The sequence below is a fragment of the Balearica regulorum genome, chromosome 3 (assembly GCF_011004875.1).
Source record: "Balearica regulorum gibbericeps isolate bBalReg1 chromosome 3, bBalReg1.pri, whole genome shotgun sequence".
Lineage (NCBI taxonomy): Eukaryota > Metazoa > Chordata > Aves > Gruiformes > Gruidae > Balearica > Balearica regulorum.
In genome coordinates this window covers 24,401,366-24,419,898 of record NC_046186.1, presented here as the reverse complement: position 1 = coordinate 24,419,898, position 18,533 = coordinate 24,401,366, and the positions used below count along the sequence as shown (strand labels likewise).

Genomic DNA, 18,533 nt, shown 5'->3' with positions numbered 1-18,533 from the left:
ATACAGAAAACTAGTAGAACATAATGTATTCATAAATGAGAACTTCCAATGTTTTGCTAAAATGTGCTGCATATTTCATACTAGATTTAAGATAGGATTGATTTCAATTAATGTTCTGTATCCAACGTGTCAACAAGTATTAACTTCAAGAGCACTTACCAGTAGTTAAAACTACTGTACTTAAATAATTATGGTTCTGAATAGAGCAAATCTTAGTGACCAGGGTAGCTGAACAAACAGGGTGTGGGGGGGGGGGGGGAATGTGCGTGTGTGTGTGTACAGGTGTGCACATGAATAGATGGGAATATTGCTCTTTGCTGTTACAGGCCAGCAAAGAAAATTAAACTTAAGTATTGAAAATGAAATTAAATATAACTATGATTCTGTTTACACTATTCTTAAAATAGGTTAGTAAGCCAGAAACATCATGTTTGAAAATCTGCCAGGAATAAAGTCTCAACACCCCCCCTACTTTTTTTTTTTTTCTGTGCCATTCTGTGGTTTTGTTAATTAAGGACCAAATGGCAGGCAATTTTCATGGTGTTACTTATTCATATCTAGATGCAGTGATCTCCTGAAACTACTTCTTGAAGAAACCAAACTGATCAAACAAAGCTTTTGGACATGCCGCTCACACAGAAAAATTGCTTATATTTCATGAGATTATTTTTAATGTACATTTATTTTATTATAGTATCAAACATAGATGACATTGCACACAAATGATACTTCTTTCATTTTTTCTATACATATATAGCTAAAATTTGGCATTTACTTGCTAGGTGCAAAATTAAATGTAGAAATTACAAGTTTGATACACAAACAACATGCACAATACTCAGAGTCAATAAATACAAAAAATGCCTGCTATAAAGAGGTGGCTATAAGTAACAAAGCCAAAGGGAAAATAAAACAATGGGCTTCTAATGAATTTTATTATTTTGCTCTTTAAATGTTGCTTACAGTCTTTTAACTGTTCTTGTATTACATCAAGTTTATGAATTCTCAGAAATTATTGGTAAAAATAATTGTCAACTGTAAACACTGAAATAGTCTTGAGGGTGCATTGTTATCACTTAATATTTTCCAATATGATAAATCAAATATTTTTATAATATTACATTGGGTTTATATCTGACTATTTACAACTTAATATTTTTCTTGGCTTCTAATGAGAAACTTCTAATGAGAAGCCAAAACTTTCATATTTAATAAGTAAAATAGGTGGTAGGTATAATTAAGCCATTCTTTGAGAATGCAGGAGCAGAGCAAGTAAAAGGAACAAATACAGTTGAACTCTGTCCTACAAGAAACAATGAGCATTTTTAGTGGTCTCTTTATTTTTTAGATTATTTGGATTCATGGCTTTTTTGCCTTTTTTTTTTTTTTTTTCTGTTCTTTCTCTCTTTATGCAGCTGTTCCACGCACAAGTGATACGCAGTGTAGCTCAGTTCCAGAGCCTAGGTATGGAAGGAGAATTGGCTCTGAGTTTTCAGCAGGCTCTGTGGTTCGATTTGAGTGCAGTCCTGGCTATCTGCTACAAGGCTCAAAAGCTATCCGATGTCAGTCTGTACCTAATGCCTTAGCTCAGTGGAATGACACAGTACCAAGCTGTGTAGGTAAGCAATTACATTTAAATCTTCTGTTCTGTCACACATGTGTCTGAATCAGAATTCAGGAACTGTTTTAGAAAATAGTATTTAACACATATATTGACTTTCCTTCAATTAATATCATTCATGCCCAATTTAAAAGAGCAGTTTTCCATATCAAAAAGTAATTGAGTACCAGCTGGCTGGTAGGCAGTATAGTGTTTCATATAATGACTTAGATTATATGAACAAGTGTGATGCACATTTTCTTGAACATTCATTATTTTCATGACTTATCTACAGCTTGAAATACAGGACAGAATTTAATTCTCCAGAAGTGTCTTTACCTGTTTTATTGCACAGTACTTGATGTATATTTCTACCACACATAGGTTGATTATTTCTTTTTTTCAAGTAAAAGCATAGTGTACATTGAAAAATGATAGTAATGTTAAGTATAGCTAATTTTCTTCAGTCTGTTAACAGACCTGCAGTGGGATAATGTTTAGCACTTCAATTTTTTTTCTTTTTTTCTAATATTGAAAGGTTTTCTTCTCTCCCTCCTTGGATTTATATCCAAAAGTCGTTGTTATTTGTAAGAATTTACTCTATAATTAATTAGTGTTCTAAAAATAAATGTAGGTGTCTTATTTGCTGTGTATTCTGGTTTTGACTTGATTTTTCTTTTTAGTTTATTTCTGTTTTCTTGAACCTTAAAGAAGCAATAGCATATACAGTAAAAATATTTAATGTGCAACACTGCTTTACCCGCTAGATCCAATACTGGAACTATGTTAGGCTGTGGGTATGTTCACATGATTTCTGTCAGTCATGATTGTGTTTAATGTTACGTCTTTACAGTTTGTTGTTACTCTCAGGTAAGACATAATGAGGCTGTGCTCTTAGGCTGTTCTAGGCTGCACATACTCAAAATGAAGGTTACTTCTGAATTGTATCTTATGCTTGATATTGTTTATATATTTTAGATAAAATTGCTTTCTAAGTTCAGATCATTGCTTCACATCTATGTGATTATGCTACAAAATAGAATTATTATAATTAGCTTAGTAAAATTATTATTATTACTTTTCTGTTCTCTGAAGTGGTTTAGGTTTTGTAATAATTCATGATAATATTTTCTTTCAGTGCCATGCAGTGGGAATTTTACGGAGCGGAGAGGTACTATTCTTTCACCAGGTTACCCTGAACCTTATGGTAACAGCTTGAATTGTATATGGAAAATCATAGTGACTGAGGGATCAGGTATTCAGGCAAGTCTATATTCTGTCAAGCATGGAATACTAAGTACTTCGTTGTTCAGTTTAAGAAGTAATTGTTTATTTATCTAGAAGTGTCAGAAAATAGCAATCAGTAAGATCATTTTTTTGGGTACTTGAAATATTTGTGCTTTGTTTTTCTCAGTATTGTTCTTTAGTTAGCTTTATGTTACTTTATTTTTACATGGCGATATGTATGAGAAATGTTTAACAAGCAGCTTTGTCTTTTAACTGTGTAGAATATACAAAACAGGTCCTGATCCTTCAATCTGGTATGCAAATGCCAACCCTTTCTATCTGCTAGGATATCACTGAGGCACTTGAGAGGTCTGCAACTGTCTTGATTATCTGCTCATTTACACTTTGATTAATTATTTATAATCATGCAACATATGTGCCAAAATCCTTTTTACTTATTTAGTGCCATATTTTCTAAAAGTTAAGACAACTTAAAAAGTGAATGTTAATGTTTTATTTGCATTTTTTCACTCAGGTGTTTTTGTTTGGATCTACTTATTTATATTTTCTTTGGGGCATGTTCTCTTTTTATTTTGTTGTTTCTAGAATATTTAAAAATACATAAGGCTAGTTGGTTTAAAAAATTCTGTGGTGATGTTTTACAGATCCAGGTGATCAGCTTTGCCACTGAACATAATTGGGACTCTCTTGAAATATATGATGGTGGAGATATGACTGCACCGCGTCTTGGGAGCTTTTCAGGTGAGGATACGCCATGATTTAAACATACAGGTCTATATATAGGTGTGTGAGAGAACATGTCTCTTTGCTCACACATATACAAAAGAAGTTTATTTGTATTGCATCTTTCATGATATCATTAAGAAATGTTCCCATTTTGGGGAGGAGATTTCAGGCGCTGTAAATGTGTCGATATTCAAATTCAAAGAGAGATTTTCAGAAGAAAATATGATACTAAAATGTTTAGCAGGATTTAGGTGATATTACTTTCAAAAAAATTTCTTTCTTTTCTCTTACCTACCCCTCCCATAGGCAAGATGTAGTGATATAAATTGGTACTAATTTTCAAGGAACTTCCTTTGATAGCTTTGACTTAATTTATCCTTGTTGTCCTCCCTTTCTCAGGAAAAAGATGAAGCATTCAGTATTCATCCAAACTCACCAGACCTCAGAGAATAAAAAAAATTACTACAACTGGGACATAACAAACCATGTAATTTGTTGTTTCACATCTACATCAGGCATATATAGTTATACTCTTTTTTTATAAAACACTTTCTATAGAAAGAGTATGTTCTATAAACCACACCAAGACAAAGAGATATGTCGTATTAGATTAAGTTGTGAATAATATCCCAGACTCATGAACTCTATCACAAGCCTGAACTAATTCTGGTGTAGCTAAAGCATTTTGTAGAATTTGGCCACTCTCGCTCTTGTGACTTCATGAACTTTTAAAGTATAGATGTATGTTGGATTATGTAAGGAAGTTAATGATCAACTTAAAAAATTAACCCCATATTATTTATTTGGAAAATGAATTAAATAATTTGAAGTTGCACCTCAAAATTTACATATTGAAATGTGTGTTAACCCTAGTAGGCAGCTCAGGCCCACCCAGCCGCTTGCTCCCTCCCACACAGTGGGATGGGGGAGAGAATCGCAAGGGTAAAAGTGAGACAACTTGTGGGTTAAGATCTAAAAGGTAAAGCAAAAGCTGCATGTGCAAGCAAAGCAAAACAAGGAATTCATTCACTGCTTCCCATGGGCAGGCAGGTGTTCAGCCATCTCCAGGAAAGCAGGGCTCCATCACGCATAATGTTTGGGAAGAGAAAAGCCATAACTGCCAACATCCTCCCCTTCCTCTTTGTCCCTCAGCTGTTCCATGCACAAGTGATACGCAGATTCCAGAGCCTAGGTATGGAAGGAGAATTGGCTCTGAGTTTTCAGCAGGCTCTGTGGTTCGATTTGAGTGCAGTCCTGGCTATCTGCTACAAGGCTCTATAACAAAAGGCTATAACATTTTATATTAAAGGCTAGTAACTATGCTGTATATTAAATTGGCAATGAGGAAGAAGGAAATTATGAAATGTAATCAGCTTTTGACAAGTAAAATACATGGCAAGCATATGGGACCCGTTGGATAAAGAACTGTTGAAATGATCCATTTAAAAATATTGTATTTACCAATACTGAAACTCCAAACACTTTCTTATTCTATACTAAAAGTGTGTCATCTTGCTTTAGCTTAAAAACCTTCCTAATTTCCAGGGAAACTGAAAAAGACAGTGGTTTGTATTGTAAATATTTCATTGAAGATAGAGTAGCACAGCTTTATTGTAGATTTATTTCTTTTGTATAATGAATGTCAGACTTAAAATGAAGAATTATTTTGTGTATGGGAAATGCCTAATGAAGAATATTTAAACATGACATGAAATCTGCTATTCTCAAAACTGAACCAGTAATGTGACATTGAAACTGAATTCCAGGCATAATTTCATAAGTGGTAAAATTCAGTAGGTATCATTTCTCTCTTACTAAATCTTGTACAATACCATTGTCTTCTGATTCACTCTCTGTGAATTCACCTGTCTTCTAAATAAGCATTCAAGATGCACAGATGTACAAATAATTAGTAGGAACTTACTAAACTGTGCTGCTAAACTATCTCCCAGAGTTGATTTGGAAAGGTGAATTCACTGGAGTCTGTTTCTTAAGGAAGACTTCACAAAGATAGAGAAGTAATCCATCTCCTTGTGTCAGGGCACACAGGGGCCAGCTGCTCCCTGGGATTGGGGTGCCAGGAGTGACAGGGTTTTCTCTGGGGTGGCAAGGCAGGGCCAGGCAGCCAGGGCCTGTCCCAGTGCCCCAGCCAGGAGCAGGGCAGCTGGGGGGCAGCCCCAATCCCAGGCATTAGGTATCTCTCTGGCAACTGGGACAGGCTGAGGCCTGGCTGGGACATGGGCCCATGGCTGGGCCCAGCTCAGTGGGGCTCATGGGCAGGGCAGGGCTGTGGGGAGCTGGAGACCAGCCCTGCTGCGGCGTCACTGGGACAGGGGCTGACGGCCCCGGGGCTGAAATGGAGTCCTGGGATGTGGGCAGGTGGGGGCAGGCCCCGGGGGTGTGGACAGGAACAGTAAGGGCTGTCTGCTAAAACAATCTGGGATCTTATATATTGTCTTGTCCTTTTTTTGGATTATTCCTGTGGGCCATCTTTTATCAGTGACTGGCAGAAATACCAGGGCATTTTTCTTCTTTTTATGCTATAGTAATGCTTGTGATGAGAGGTTGATATTTTAGGGGAAAGTGATAGGAGCTTCATAAACAAAGTTATAACAAAAATCCAGAGATCGTGTACTAACAGACATAAAGATATCTTGTGCTGCTGTCTTCCTCGTGGCAGAATACATGACGTTTTGTACAGCCATCTTGGAAAGAAGCTGTTGTGGGTAGGACTGATGTGTTGAATGCCAGGAGGGATTCTCTGCAAGTGTGCTCTTATGGCATGCCATGGACTAGTGAACCAGTTAGTTTCCTGTGCCTAATAGTGACAGGTGATGCCTTTTGGTGGGCAGACTGATTCTTTCTAAGACCAAGTTTTCCAGATAACATTAGAAAGTGTTGAGAGACATTCAGAGTAATTGGAAAATTATGAATTAGTTTTGCTTTCAATATTACTCATTCACCAAAGTTGTGCTCATGGCTCATGAGGAAACAAAAATAACGTTACCTTTAAAAGACAACCATCAAAATAATTTCTCAGTTTTTTACAACAGTTACTGTACCATTTACAGAATATATGGAGGTATAGCAGATTTTTGATTAATGAATGGAGCTTAGTCGCCTTACCAAATGCTTGAATGAAACAGGATCATTAATGAGACATAGAGTTAATTATTTTCATATTATTGCTGATCAATTTTACGATAAGTAGACATGTTTCCGAGTTTACATAATAAAGTTATACCTGGAATATTTTAATAAAATTAAGGGACTGTTTGCAAAGATCAACTCTTAACTTTCTTAGTTGGGAAGGTCACAGTTTTTACAAGCAGGATAGAATTTTACTTGCTATATTCAGAAGGGAAAAAAAAAAAAAAAGCCATAACTGGAATTGATTTTTCTCCTGCAGAGGAACTATACTTCATTTTTCATTTGGAAATGTAATTTAAGTTCCCTGTTTTTCAATAGCCATCCTGCTTTCCAAAAGGAGGTGAATTTATTTAAAGATATGATGTTAAAGAAAAAAAAGAGTTTCATTAAATGATAATCAGGTTATATGCATGTTAAGTTTACCAAGTGTCTGAACTTCCATGCTTGTCCCTAACAGCTGTAGTCTCATATTTTCCACTTCCTCAATACAATATGGGCATCTTCCATCCAAGAACATTTTTCTTTTCTAAAATGGAAGTCCAAAACAATGAGAATGCTGTGGACGCTACATCTCATCACCACACTAAAATGTATCTTCCATGTTGAAATGAAACCTCTCCCAGTGCAACTTGGAACTGTTGCCCTTTGTTTTCTCCATGTGGTTCCCTGTGAAGAGAAAGCCTCCATCTTCTTTGTAGCTGACCTTTAAGTACTGGAATACTGTGATGAGGTCCCTCTCTGAGCCTGCTCTTCTCCAGGGAGAAGAGACTTAACTCCTTCAGCCTTTCCAAATAGGGCAGGTTCTCCAGCTCTTTGATCATCTTCATAGCCCTCCTTTGGTCCCTCTTTAGTCTGTCCATGTTTTTCTTGAATTGAGGAGACCAGAACTGGACACATTACTCCAGGTACAGCCTGATAAGCACCGAGTAGAGAGGGATGATCACATCTCTATCTCTGCTAGTAAAGTTCCTCTGGATGCAGCCCAGGAACATATTTGCCTTGATGCTGCAGCATTTCACTGGTGACTCTTGTTCACCTTGTTCACTAGGATCCTAAGGTCCCTTTCAGCAAGGCTGCTCCCCAGCCACACAGATCCTAGCCTGTACTGCACTCTTTGGTTATTCCAATGAAGGTGCAGGACTTTGCGCTTGTCTTTGTTGAACTTCATACTGTTCTTGCTAGTCCACTCTTTCAGCCTGTCCAGGTCTCTCTGTAAGATGGCTGACACGTCAACTTCACCACCCAGTTTAGCGTCATCAGCAAACTTGGTGAGGGTGCTTTCAATCCCATCATCCAGATCATTTATGAGGATATTGAAACAACATGGTGGCCAGTATTGACCTCTGGGGGACCTCACTTGTGACAGGCTGCCAGACTGGCCTATGCCATTGAATGTGGCAATTATGAGAATTAAAAACTCTAGCCTCATTTATTTCTCACAGCACAATAGGATATAGTTTCTCATCTTACTGAATATCACCGTTTAAGGAAGTAAAAGACTGGTGTTAAATGTTAGCAGATCCTACAAAGGAACAGAACTGCCAGAAGACCAATTTTGTTCAATGAAGAGTATAATCATTCTGAGTCAACATCCTCATTCTTACAGAATGAGACACCTTAAACATCTTAAAAGTATTTCAAATTCCATATGGATAACTGTGAAAAGTCCTCCCTCCAGGAAGATGTTTCACTATTTTCTGTATTCCACAGTATTGTGTGATGTGAATGCTCTGTACCGTCTGTGAATTTCCATACTTGAAGTTTCCATGTCAGACAGTACAACCTTCCTTAAAGGCCAACTTATCATTTATATAAAGATTTTGCTTAATACAGTTTTGGATTTAAAAATATTTACCATTTCCTAGTTTAGACTGTAGACTTATGAAGATAATTCTTATCAGTATTTCTTTCTAAGCCCAAATTTCGATCTCATACTGAGGCTGCTCACAGTTACTATAGAAACAGCAAATGCCCCAAAGGAAATGAAAATATTTCTTATGCAACCACCGCTGAAGTTCATTAGCTACTTAATATTGTCTTTGAGGGTAATCATAGAAAATGATGTAATTTTTAGCCTCAGTAGATGTTCCAGCTTTACACTGTAGAATGAGAGTTACATAGCAGTCATCTGGTAACAAAGAAAATGTTATGTCAGACTTAGCAATGCTAGTGGCAAAGAATGTGTACATGCTTAGTGACAAGCTTGTTGTGTAGCGCACACTGAAGTCAGGGGTACGCAATTTTATTGTAGTTATTTGAATTAGATAAAGCTAGTATGTCTTTTTTTTTTTTGTTAATGTGTTGCACTTGCTTCTTCATTTCCTGTCATACACTCATAATTAGGATAAATAGTTTAAATATTATTGGAGGAAGAAGGTGTGGAATGGACCCAGAGAAAAAATCTGGACTGCTCTGTTCTATACTGCAGGTTTTTTATACATGTGGGAAAAAAAGTCAAATGGCAGTTGAGTTTGATCTTGTAATCAAATCCTTTACTTATGTGATTATTTTTTTTTTGCACCTCTTTTTTCTACCCAACTCAATAAAGTTTCATCTGAACATGATGGGACCTTGTTTGATTGTACTTATATAGCTTCTTAGTATCATGACTTATCATCAAAATTTTCTTGCAGCTTCAGGAGAAAACAAGGCAGGACATAGCAGAATGTTGGAGATTTCCATGCACATTATGAGAAGAAAATGATTCTGTCTGATTCAGTCTTGGTTATGTCTTTTCAATATAATCTCTGATATATAAGCATGCTACAGTTTATACCATAACTTTTATTTTTCCAGGTACAACTGTGCCAGCATTGTTGAATAGCACCTCCAATCAACTTTACCTGCATTTTCACTCTGACATTAGTGTGGCAGCAGCTGGTTTTCACCTGGAATACAAAAGTAAGCCTGCTTCCTTTTTGAAACTTTCTCAGGAAAAAGCATGTGTATGGAAAGGGAAAGAGATGGTTTATATTCTTCCCCCCCCCCCCCCGACTACTAAAGTCTACTATTAAACTGAAATTTTAAATGAAGCAATCTTCGAAATTGCTGAAAGCCAGCTTTCACAAATTAGCAGCATATAAAAAATCAACCTAGCACTTCAGAACAATGTTTTAAAAATGTGGGATTTAATTATGCTTTGGTGGTTTTTTCAAGTTGTTTCCGTTTAGTTCTGAAATTTAGGTAACAAAAAAAAGTAAGAGTTCACTGCTTAAGTAAGTTTCACTGCTTGGAAATAGATAAAACTGGAACAGATAACACATTTTTTTCCTACTTATACATTTATATATTTATTCCTTGCTGTTATTTCCTTTCCTTCAAATTCTTTTCCCTCAACAAATTGCTGTAATTACAAAAAACCAACAACATTATAATCCTAGAGCTGCAAAAAACCGCTGCAGTTATTATGGTAAATCATGTGTTATGAGCAGAATAACCTAAGAAGGTTAATGCCAAATTCTGCAATATATCAACTTTCTATATGTTTTGTGAGCAGCTTGGTTCTAAAATACAAAGGTTTGGTGTTATAAACATTAATGGATTACCTCACATAATCATATTTATTTCAAACATGCATGTTTGTATTATTACATCTCTCAAAAACTTTAAATGCTATAGAATACAGTAAATTCAGCACATGTGCTTGCATAGTATTGCTTTTTAAGTGGAAATAATTATTGCTAAGAATATTCTATTTTAAAAAATAATGTGATGATGAGTTAACAGTCTGATGAATGCTTTTGTGAAGGTCACAGAGTAAACCCTCTTTAATTTTTGTATGTGAATGTGCTCTATTTTCTTACAAAGGGCATTCAAGAATTTTCTTGAAAAAGGAGTTGGGTTTTGTATTACATGCATTCCAATATTAATGTCTAAAAATGTTAATATTGTTATTCATCTTTTTTAAGAAGTACACATAAGTAAACACATGGATGATCTTTAATAAGCTCTATTTAAGATTCAAATTACAAATTGTATAAAGTATAAATATTTACAGAATTTTGAAAGACCAGATTTTCAGCTCATAACAAATATTTTAACGTAAATGTGATCCACAAGATAATCTTATCTTTTCATTTAGTTTCCTGTTCATTTCAAGCATTTGTATGTAAGCATATTGTAACTTTTTTTTAATATAATCATTCTAATGTTGATGTAGAATGACAATATGCTCCTGCAGGAATTTTTTTAGAATCTACTTTTTTGGCAAAGTTATCTTTTCTGTCTGGAGAACCCTCCTCCCCAAATGGTCAGCCTGTTTTCTTCTCCAAGCCTTTCCCCTTAACTTGCAGTGATAGTATGATTTCATATGAAGTGTGAAAAAGTACAAATTTATTCTAGGAAGTTGCTGTACAATGAACATTTTGAAGTTCAATTTTAACTTTTACTGTATCAGTTTTATTATCGCTGTGAGTCCTGAAAGAAATGTGTTCTGTTAACAAGTAAAAAGTATTTGGGAGCATGCAAGGTCTCTTGGATTTATGCTTTTGTTTGTCTCCTAATTGTCAGTCCCAGCACTGTGCACTGTTAAAGCATCTATTGACTTCAGTGGTTCCAATATTTCAATGCCAGGGTTTTTCAGAAGTGCAACTTAGTACAGGTCAAGGTAGCAACATTCACATTTCAGAGCTTAGTTAGCTATTCTGTTGATAGTCTGGCAGGGAAGAATAATTTCCTTTCTTATGTGGCTATATGGTCTCTGCAGGGCCAGCAGGAATACAGTGCCTCTGTCCGTGTCTCTGAATACAGAAACTGAGCAAATTCCCACAGCAAGAATTTACTGTTTTATATTGAGCAGTCACCTTTTTAGATCAAGAAAGAAGCAAAGAAGGAAATACTGTTCTGTGTAACAAGATGCAGATATTGCTAGTGTTTGATTTTGAATTCTGAAGCCTGAGATCATTTGGTCATCTACGGTTTGAAGCAGCATCGGAAAAGTAAATACCTTTGGTTCAGAAGTCAGTCTAAAAATTGGAATAAAGATGTCCTTTTGTTGAGCAGTTGTCTTACTAAAGTAAACACAAAAATATTTGACATCTGTGAAAAAATATTCAACATGAAATGCTATGTTAGAACATTAGGTACTTTTGATAAAAGCAAAGGAAAAGGAAGACTAGATTCATAGGCTTTCTAAATAAAATGCTTTGCAGCTGTAACATTCAGCTATAGTATAAGAGGCCTCAGTTCCTTCTTGCATCTTCTTGCAGAAATTTGAACCTCTGAGTAGTCATAGTGGGGGTCCTAAATACCTACTTTTAAGGCTCTTCTACTAAGCAGCTGGAGCAGGATTTGTGTCAGCATTCTAATTGCTGGGAAAAATGGTCAATCTTTGAAGTTCAACTTTTATATAAACATTTTGTAAAAAGTAGTAGAGCACTAAGATCAGATGTATAAAGAATACACCGCTGTTGTGAGGCCAGAGACCTAAATTTGATGTGTTCATTTAGAGGACAGAGCTGAATTGGATGTATGTAGGATGTAGGTTTTCAGTTCTTGTTCAACTATGTGTTTTAAAAGTTTATAGAATGGAATTATAGAATAGAGCTTAGGAGTCTGTCTCCTTTGCTGAAATTCTCTGTATACCTCATTATAAGGATAGTCCTCTGAGTAGAAGCAATGTGGGTTCAAATCATTGCAGGTAACAAAGACCTTCTCTCTTACTTTTTGTAAGTTGTCAGCAGCTGCATCGCAGGAATCCATTCTGTTGTCTTCTTTCAGTTTGTCTTCATGGAGGACAGAGGAAAAGCAATGGATTCTGAACCCTGCAGTAAGAAAGGCCTTCTTCCCCATTCATCGATCCTGCTTTTTATTGTAGCACTTCTCTTTTATTCTATGTAGTCACAATAAAAGGAAATTCAGTGACATATGGAAAAAAATAGTATTTCAAAGATCAATGACAGATTTCCAGAAAGATTTAGATAACATCCCTTCATTTCCATCAGAAAGCAAGCGGAGGGGACACACTACATTAGAGAGAGGAAGAGAGAGCACAAAATTGCTGGGAAATATTGTTGATAAGTAAGAGCTAGTATCAGTATAGATTTATTTAAAAAACAACAAAATTACACCAGTTTATTTGAGCTGAAAAAAATGTCCCTTAGCTTTGTAAAAGAAAATAAAAAGAAATAATAATAAATGACAATAATATAACTGTGCAAGCAAACCAGAATGAATATGTATTTTATGCACAGCACTTCAGCAATGTAGATGCAGGGCATTGGTTATTCAATGGTGTCTTACCTATGGATAGAGAGAAAGTTCATGGGGAAGAAAGAGTCCAAAAAATAAATTTTAGCTAGTCCTCAGAGAACTGAAATCAATGGGCACACTTTTTATTTCATTTTCAGCTACGTCATTTTGTTCGTCTTTAAAGTATTTTGCTATAGAAATTTGGTGGGTTTCCTGTGACCCTGATTAAAATTTAATAATGATTTTATTGGAAGTATTTAATTTATAGCTATGCTTATTGTAGTATTTGAGGAACACTTTTATGAACCCAAATACAATTCTATATAGCTCCTGCTCTTTCGTGGAAGGGGAATTAAGTTGTTTTCCTGAGCAATCAATTGCTGTCAGTCAAAACTAACAGCAAAAATTCACAGTTGTTCTGATTTTTCATTGCATTTCGGGTAAATCCACAGAGATCTTGACTTAATTTTATTTTCAGGAATAATAAACCAAAATACCAAACTTCATAGCTACCTACATCCCTCATGGTATACAGTCTTAGAGTTCTTTTCTTTTGCTACATGTACGTAGTTTCCAGTTAGCATTAATTGATATTATAAGTATGTATCAGAGGACACTGGATCCTTTAATATGGTTTTAGATATAAGTGGTTTGGAAAGAAAAAAAGCTATATGTCTTCAAAATTGAGAAATCTGTAATGCTTTTCATAATTTTGAAAATTTCTTCTCTAGTGAGAAGACCTTTAGGAATTACAGTGAAGACAATTAGCTTTCCAACTACAGATATTACCAGAAAAATGCCAATTAGCACTAAGAAGCTGCTGATCTTATCAGGTCCAAATAACTGCAGATCTTGCATCAGCAGGCTACAGCAGGGATTGAAGAGACAAAGTGGACCTAATAGTGTTTCATCTAGCCTTATCTTCTGCATACATTTCAAATTTGAGTAGTAGGTAAAACTGCTCTAAACTAGCCGTTCCGGAATCCTGTAGACCCCTTATGTCATTATATGAAAAAAGTCTTCATAACGGCATTAGGAAATGAGGATCACTTAGGAACACTCTCTTCATCCCAGAAGAAATTCTGAGGAACAAGGAGTGATAGAGGAGAGTATCCTTAAGTCACTACTAAATTATTTATGCAGAAGAGAAATTATGTCTCTGGAATAGCATTTGTGCATCACCTTAGTATTTTAGAATAAATAGATGAGAGTTTCTACTTTAAAAGGTATTTTCACCAGTATAAATGTTATAACTATGCCTGGTTTTAGATCAGTAAGTTAGGGAAAACAGCTTTATTTCAGTAAAATCTATTTAGTTTGCTACCATTTGATCACGTATCTTGTATTCAACACTGTATATTGCTATTTTAAAATAACTTCGTAGAACTCCGTAAATACTTTATAAAACCTTCAGCCACTGATGACAGCTTATTTTAATCCTAAATATTCCAAGACAATTTAACTAAATGAATAAGTATTGCTTTATTTCTTGAAATTTTGTCTTCCTTTTCGCAGTGTGTCTTTCTCTTCCTCTCTCTATTTGTGGGTTCTTTCTGTGTTTGTCTTTATTTTCATAGGAAGGATCTGGGCAGTCTGCTCCTGAAAACCTAAGTTCATGTCTATCCTAGGCAATGCACATGTTCTCCTTGTAGCCTTCAAAAACACACAAGTCTTTTGGTGAATAATATAATTTTGCCATTTACTTTAGGATGTTTTTGTGTTAGGCATGTAGGTATGAATTGGTTGTCCAAGCTGAGCGGTCATACTCAATTTGTATGCTACAGTCAAATCGATGAGTTAAATGGGGTTTTTTCCTTTGAGTTTTGCGGGGTGTGGGTGTGGGGTGTGGGTGGGTGTTATTATTTTTTTAATTCAGATACACAAACTCATTCAAATTAGAAGAAATAATTGGTCAGTGCCTTAGAAAAAAAATCATTTTGGTCATAATTGTAAATATTGTTGAGAGCCACTGTGTGGCATTGTTTCTTGTTATTTCAGAAGAGTTGTAGGTGTTAAACTGGTTGCAGTAACCTATGATGAGAAGCAAAGCAGTAAAAATATGCAACAGGTAACTGTAGAAAAGACAGGAATTAATCATTTAAATTAATTCTTCATATGCACAGGGTTTTTTTCCCCAAATTGTGGCAGAATAAATAACATAATTATTTTCACAACCACCAGCAAGTCCAATCAAAATGTGCTTTGTTGCATTTCTAATATGTACAACAGTAGGAAGAATAAATATTCCTGCTATTTGATTGAATTCCTTTTAATGTTAATGAACAAAGGAAAGAACTATCCAAATGGTATGGTTTAGAAATGTGCCTGTTTAATTCAATTGCATTTGTTGGCACTGGTGTTTCAAGCTTAGTCTTAAAATGTCATTGATTAATTCAGTAGTAGTTTCAATATTTTCTTTAATGTATAAACGAATTAAAAGAAAGTCTGGAAATAATGAGTGAGTGCTCATACTGCATGCTGCTTAAACCTCTCAGTTAAAGTCAGGTTTGTTTTAGTAAGAACTGAGTATGATGAATATAGACATGTAGGTTTACACCACAAATGTCTATATGTGTGAATCTATCCAAATGCAGTGATTAGAATGAAAACATTTTGGTAAAAAACCTGTTTTATGCAATCAGTATTTTAACAATATCATCTAGCCTTATTACCTTGAATTAGAATATATGGCACAATTCAGCATCATTCTTTGTAAGCTTTTGTTTTACCACTATACCAAGATAATGCTATATGTGTAAGAACATAAGCCTCCTTTTAGTTACTGTCACCTTTTCTGAAGCTTCTCTGTTGCATGTTTTCAAGCACTAAAGGTTCTCAGGAGCTGATATAATGGATTCACTGGTAAGGGGACTAGAGAACAATGACTATCTTTTGTAGTACTTTTCTATCTAAAGATCTCTAATAAATTAAAAGATAAAAATCAGACTAGCAGAGAAGAAAATTTATTCTTCCAAGTAGCATATTGTTTTTGTAGGTCCAGATTAAGATCTTTCATGCAATTTGATCTTTAATGCGGCTCTTCAGTGCAGCAATCTTTTCTTTTTCCCTGTATTAAAGCAGGTGTGAATCACAAATGTGCCATTTTTAATTTAGCGGGTCCTGATCCTGTCATTATGTCTATACAACTTGCTAGCTGTTGATATGAATCTGACCCCTCTTGCAGTAGTTCATTGAGATAAATGCATTTTCTAGGCTGGTGTCTGAAGCATGCCATTTTGGAAGGGACAGCTTGGGTTTTGATATACACCACCATCAAAACGGAAAAAACAATTCACTCGTGGTTGATGTTTGTAATATAATAAAGATCAATATGTTTCAGTTAGCCACATAGGGGTGGGAGGGAGGAATTAAAAAAAGAAAGGCTGATGACTTTTGGTCAAGCTGTCAAGAAATTCTTGTTTTGTTCAGTTTGTAGCTTTCTGAATTGGACACTAATGGGCATTCACATTGTCAGATATGCCAGCAAGGATTTTCTTTCTGCCAGCAATGGCAGTGATGTTTGGACAGAATTTGAGGTAATTGTGGGCATGTGTATAATTATGGAAGTGAGGCGTATTTGCCTTATGCCACAGCAAAGCCAAGAAAGTATTTAGCAGGCAGTAAGTGGAAGAAGGTCAGGGAGAGGGTTATCATTCTTGACATTGATGTGTTCTCTCATGTACTGCATAGCAGAAGCTGAGCTTTGAAGAGCATGCACTAAGCAATCCTTGTCCTTTTTTGATTGCTTGGACTTGACATTTAACATGTTTTCCCTTTATTACTGACTGTTCACATACAATCTAGTTTAATGTATTTCAGAGTCTCTGAATATTTAAGTTCTCTAGTTTGTCCCTGGATAACAGAATTTTTTGCTTTCTCTTAAGCTTTCTTTAGATTTTTGCACTGGTTCTAGCTAAATTAGTTTTTTAACTAAACTAGGCTAGTATTACGTAATGATTAGAATGATGAGGGTGAGGATTCACCATAATATTTGACTCTGTTTCTGACCTTCTCTTTGCTTTTGGGGAGGTAATATTGCTCCTTAATGTCAGGTATATCAAATAAAGTCAATTATGAGTGGGTTTTGCATAGTGGTTTGTGATACTCTGATAGAATATTCTATATTATAAGTTGTATCATCAGGCCAAAGAAGTAGTATATACCAAGTATTACACAAAGCAGCTAGCAGAAAGAAAAAGTTTTTACCAGGTTATTAACATCTGTTAAAGATAAAATACATAGTGTAATACTGTGTCTAACAGTTACACAGAAAATGACTTTGAAGATTTTCTTTTGATCATAGTCTATTTAAATTCTGTATGCTATTTAACTAATGATAGAAAGAACTATATTACAAGCACATTATTAGTATTGCTATGCAGTCACTGTTATAAAACTGTTTCTGTGGCTCAGAAAAATCTGCAAAAGTAACTTCCTTTATACACATCTAAGACCGCAGGCCTGTAACTCTCAACACACAGGAATACTGAGGTCAACCAAAATACAAATTTCTTGAATACAGCAAGTGAACTTTAAATTTATATTCACAGAATTCAGCAAGTACATTGCTCTCTATAAGCAGTTTAGTCACGTGTTTGTTAGGTGCTTATTTATTTAAGGGTGAGTTTGGAGCAGATCTTTTTAAAATTTATTTTCTATTCAAGAATGAGAAGGGTAAGGAAATGCAGAAATAAGGCTCGGTTGACTTAAGTTATGTCTGAACACTGGATTCTCAAATTAGTAGACAATAGTCTATAAACTGTAGTTTGAATTATTGAAATAAGATGTTACCCTTCACTTAATGCTGGAGCAAACAGTTAGTTTGGTGGATGCAGATCACAACTATTTAGTACCTGTATTCAAAGAAAATTTCCAGACATGGATACATCCTAGGGAACTGCAACAAAACCAAAACCACTGAGGTTAATGATGATATCCTCATACCTATTTGGAACGTTACAGCTCCACATAATGATCCCACACGAAGTCCCTAGTGACCACATGAAGTCACCATAACATCATTTGAAAGCTGATGATATTGGTAGAACACCAAAATTTTAAATTCTTTGGTAGAAATTGCTGAAAATCTTAAAGTATGTTTAGATATTTTCCTAAATTATACATTCCAGTACACAAAGGAACTACTTCAGGGAGATCCTGTAGCTTGCAACTATTAAATAATTCTTTATGTGCTAATTAGAAAATATTTAATTTAATAATTCTTGCATCAGTTGTTATGAAGATTGCACTTCATAGCTTGATAGCTGTCACCCAGCATTAGAATGGCTTGCCTTTATCACTGTTCATTCCTGAAAAAAGTGAAATGTAGTAAGACTCAAGGGCACAGGACATAGAAAGGACATACAAGATTATGGAACATATTTACAGGAAAGAAAAAAATTGGCTCAGCAATCACAATTTCAGGTGAAAGTATAAAAACTATTTCAAATTTCTCTGTGTTTTATTAGGAAAAATATATTTACTTCAAGTAAACCTTGAGCTGCAAAAAACTGACTGGAAGTGGGTGAAGTGGGAAACACAAAATCGTTATATGTGTATTTAAGATTTGTAAGGCATTTATATTTTAGTGACAAAAAGTAGATACATAAAGGTTTAGGGC

At 35.1% G+C, this 18,533-nt stretch overlaps 1 protein-coding gene and 1 long non-coding RNA gene across 2 annotated transcripts in view; one reads left to right on the top strand and one right to left on the bottom strand.

Moving 5' to 3' along the window:
• The window catches only part of LOC142600924 (uncharacterized), a 782,912-nt gene that overhangs the window by 169,252 nt on the left and 595,127 nt on the right, over positions 1 to 18,533 (bottom strand). The window lies entirely within an intron of this gene.
• Positions 1 to 18,533, top strand: part of CSMD1 (CUB and Sushi multiple domains 1) — a 1,232,729-nt gene that overhangs the window by 1,043,643 nt on the left and 170,553 nt on the right. Inside the window, exons 34-37 of the mRNA XM_075747278.1 lie at positions 1,416 to 1,619; positions 2,739 to 2,863; positions 3,493 to 3,589; positions 9,521 to 9,625. Coding sequence (XP_075603393.1) covers positions 1,416 to 1,619; positions 2,739 to 2,863; positions 3,493 to 3,589; positions 9,521 to 9,625 — 531 coding nt within the window. The remainder of the gene's footprint in view (positions 1 to 1,415; positions 1,620 to 2,738; positions 2,864 to 3,492; positions 3,590 to 9,520; positions 9,626 to 18,533) is intronic.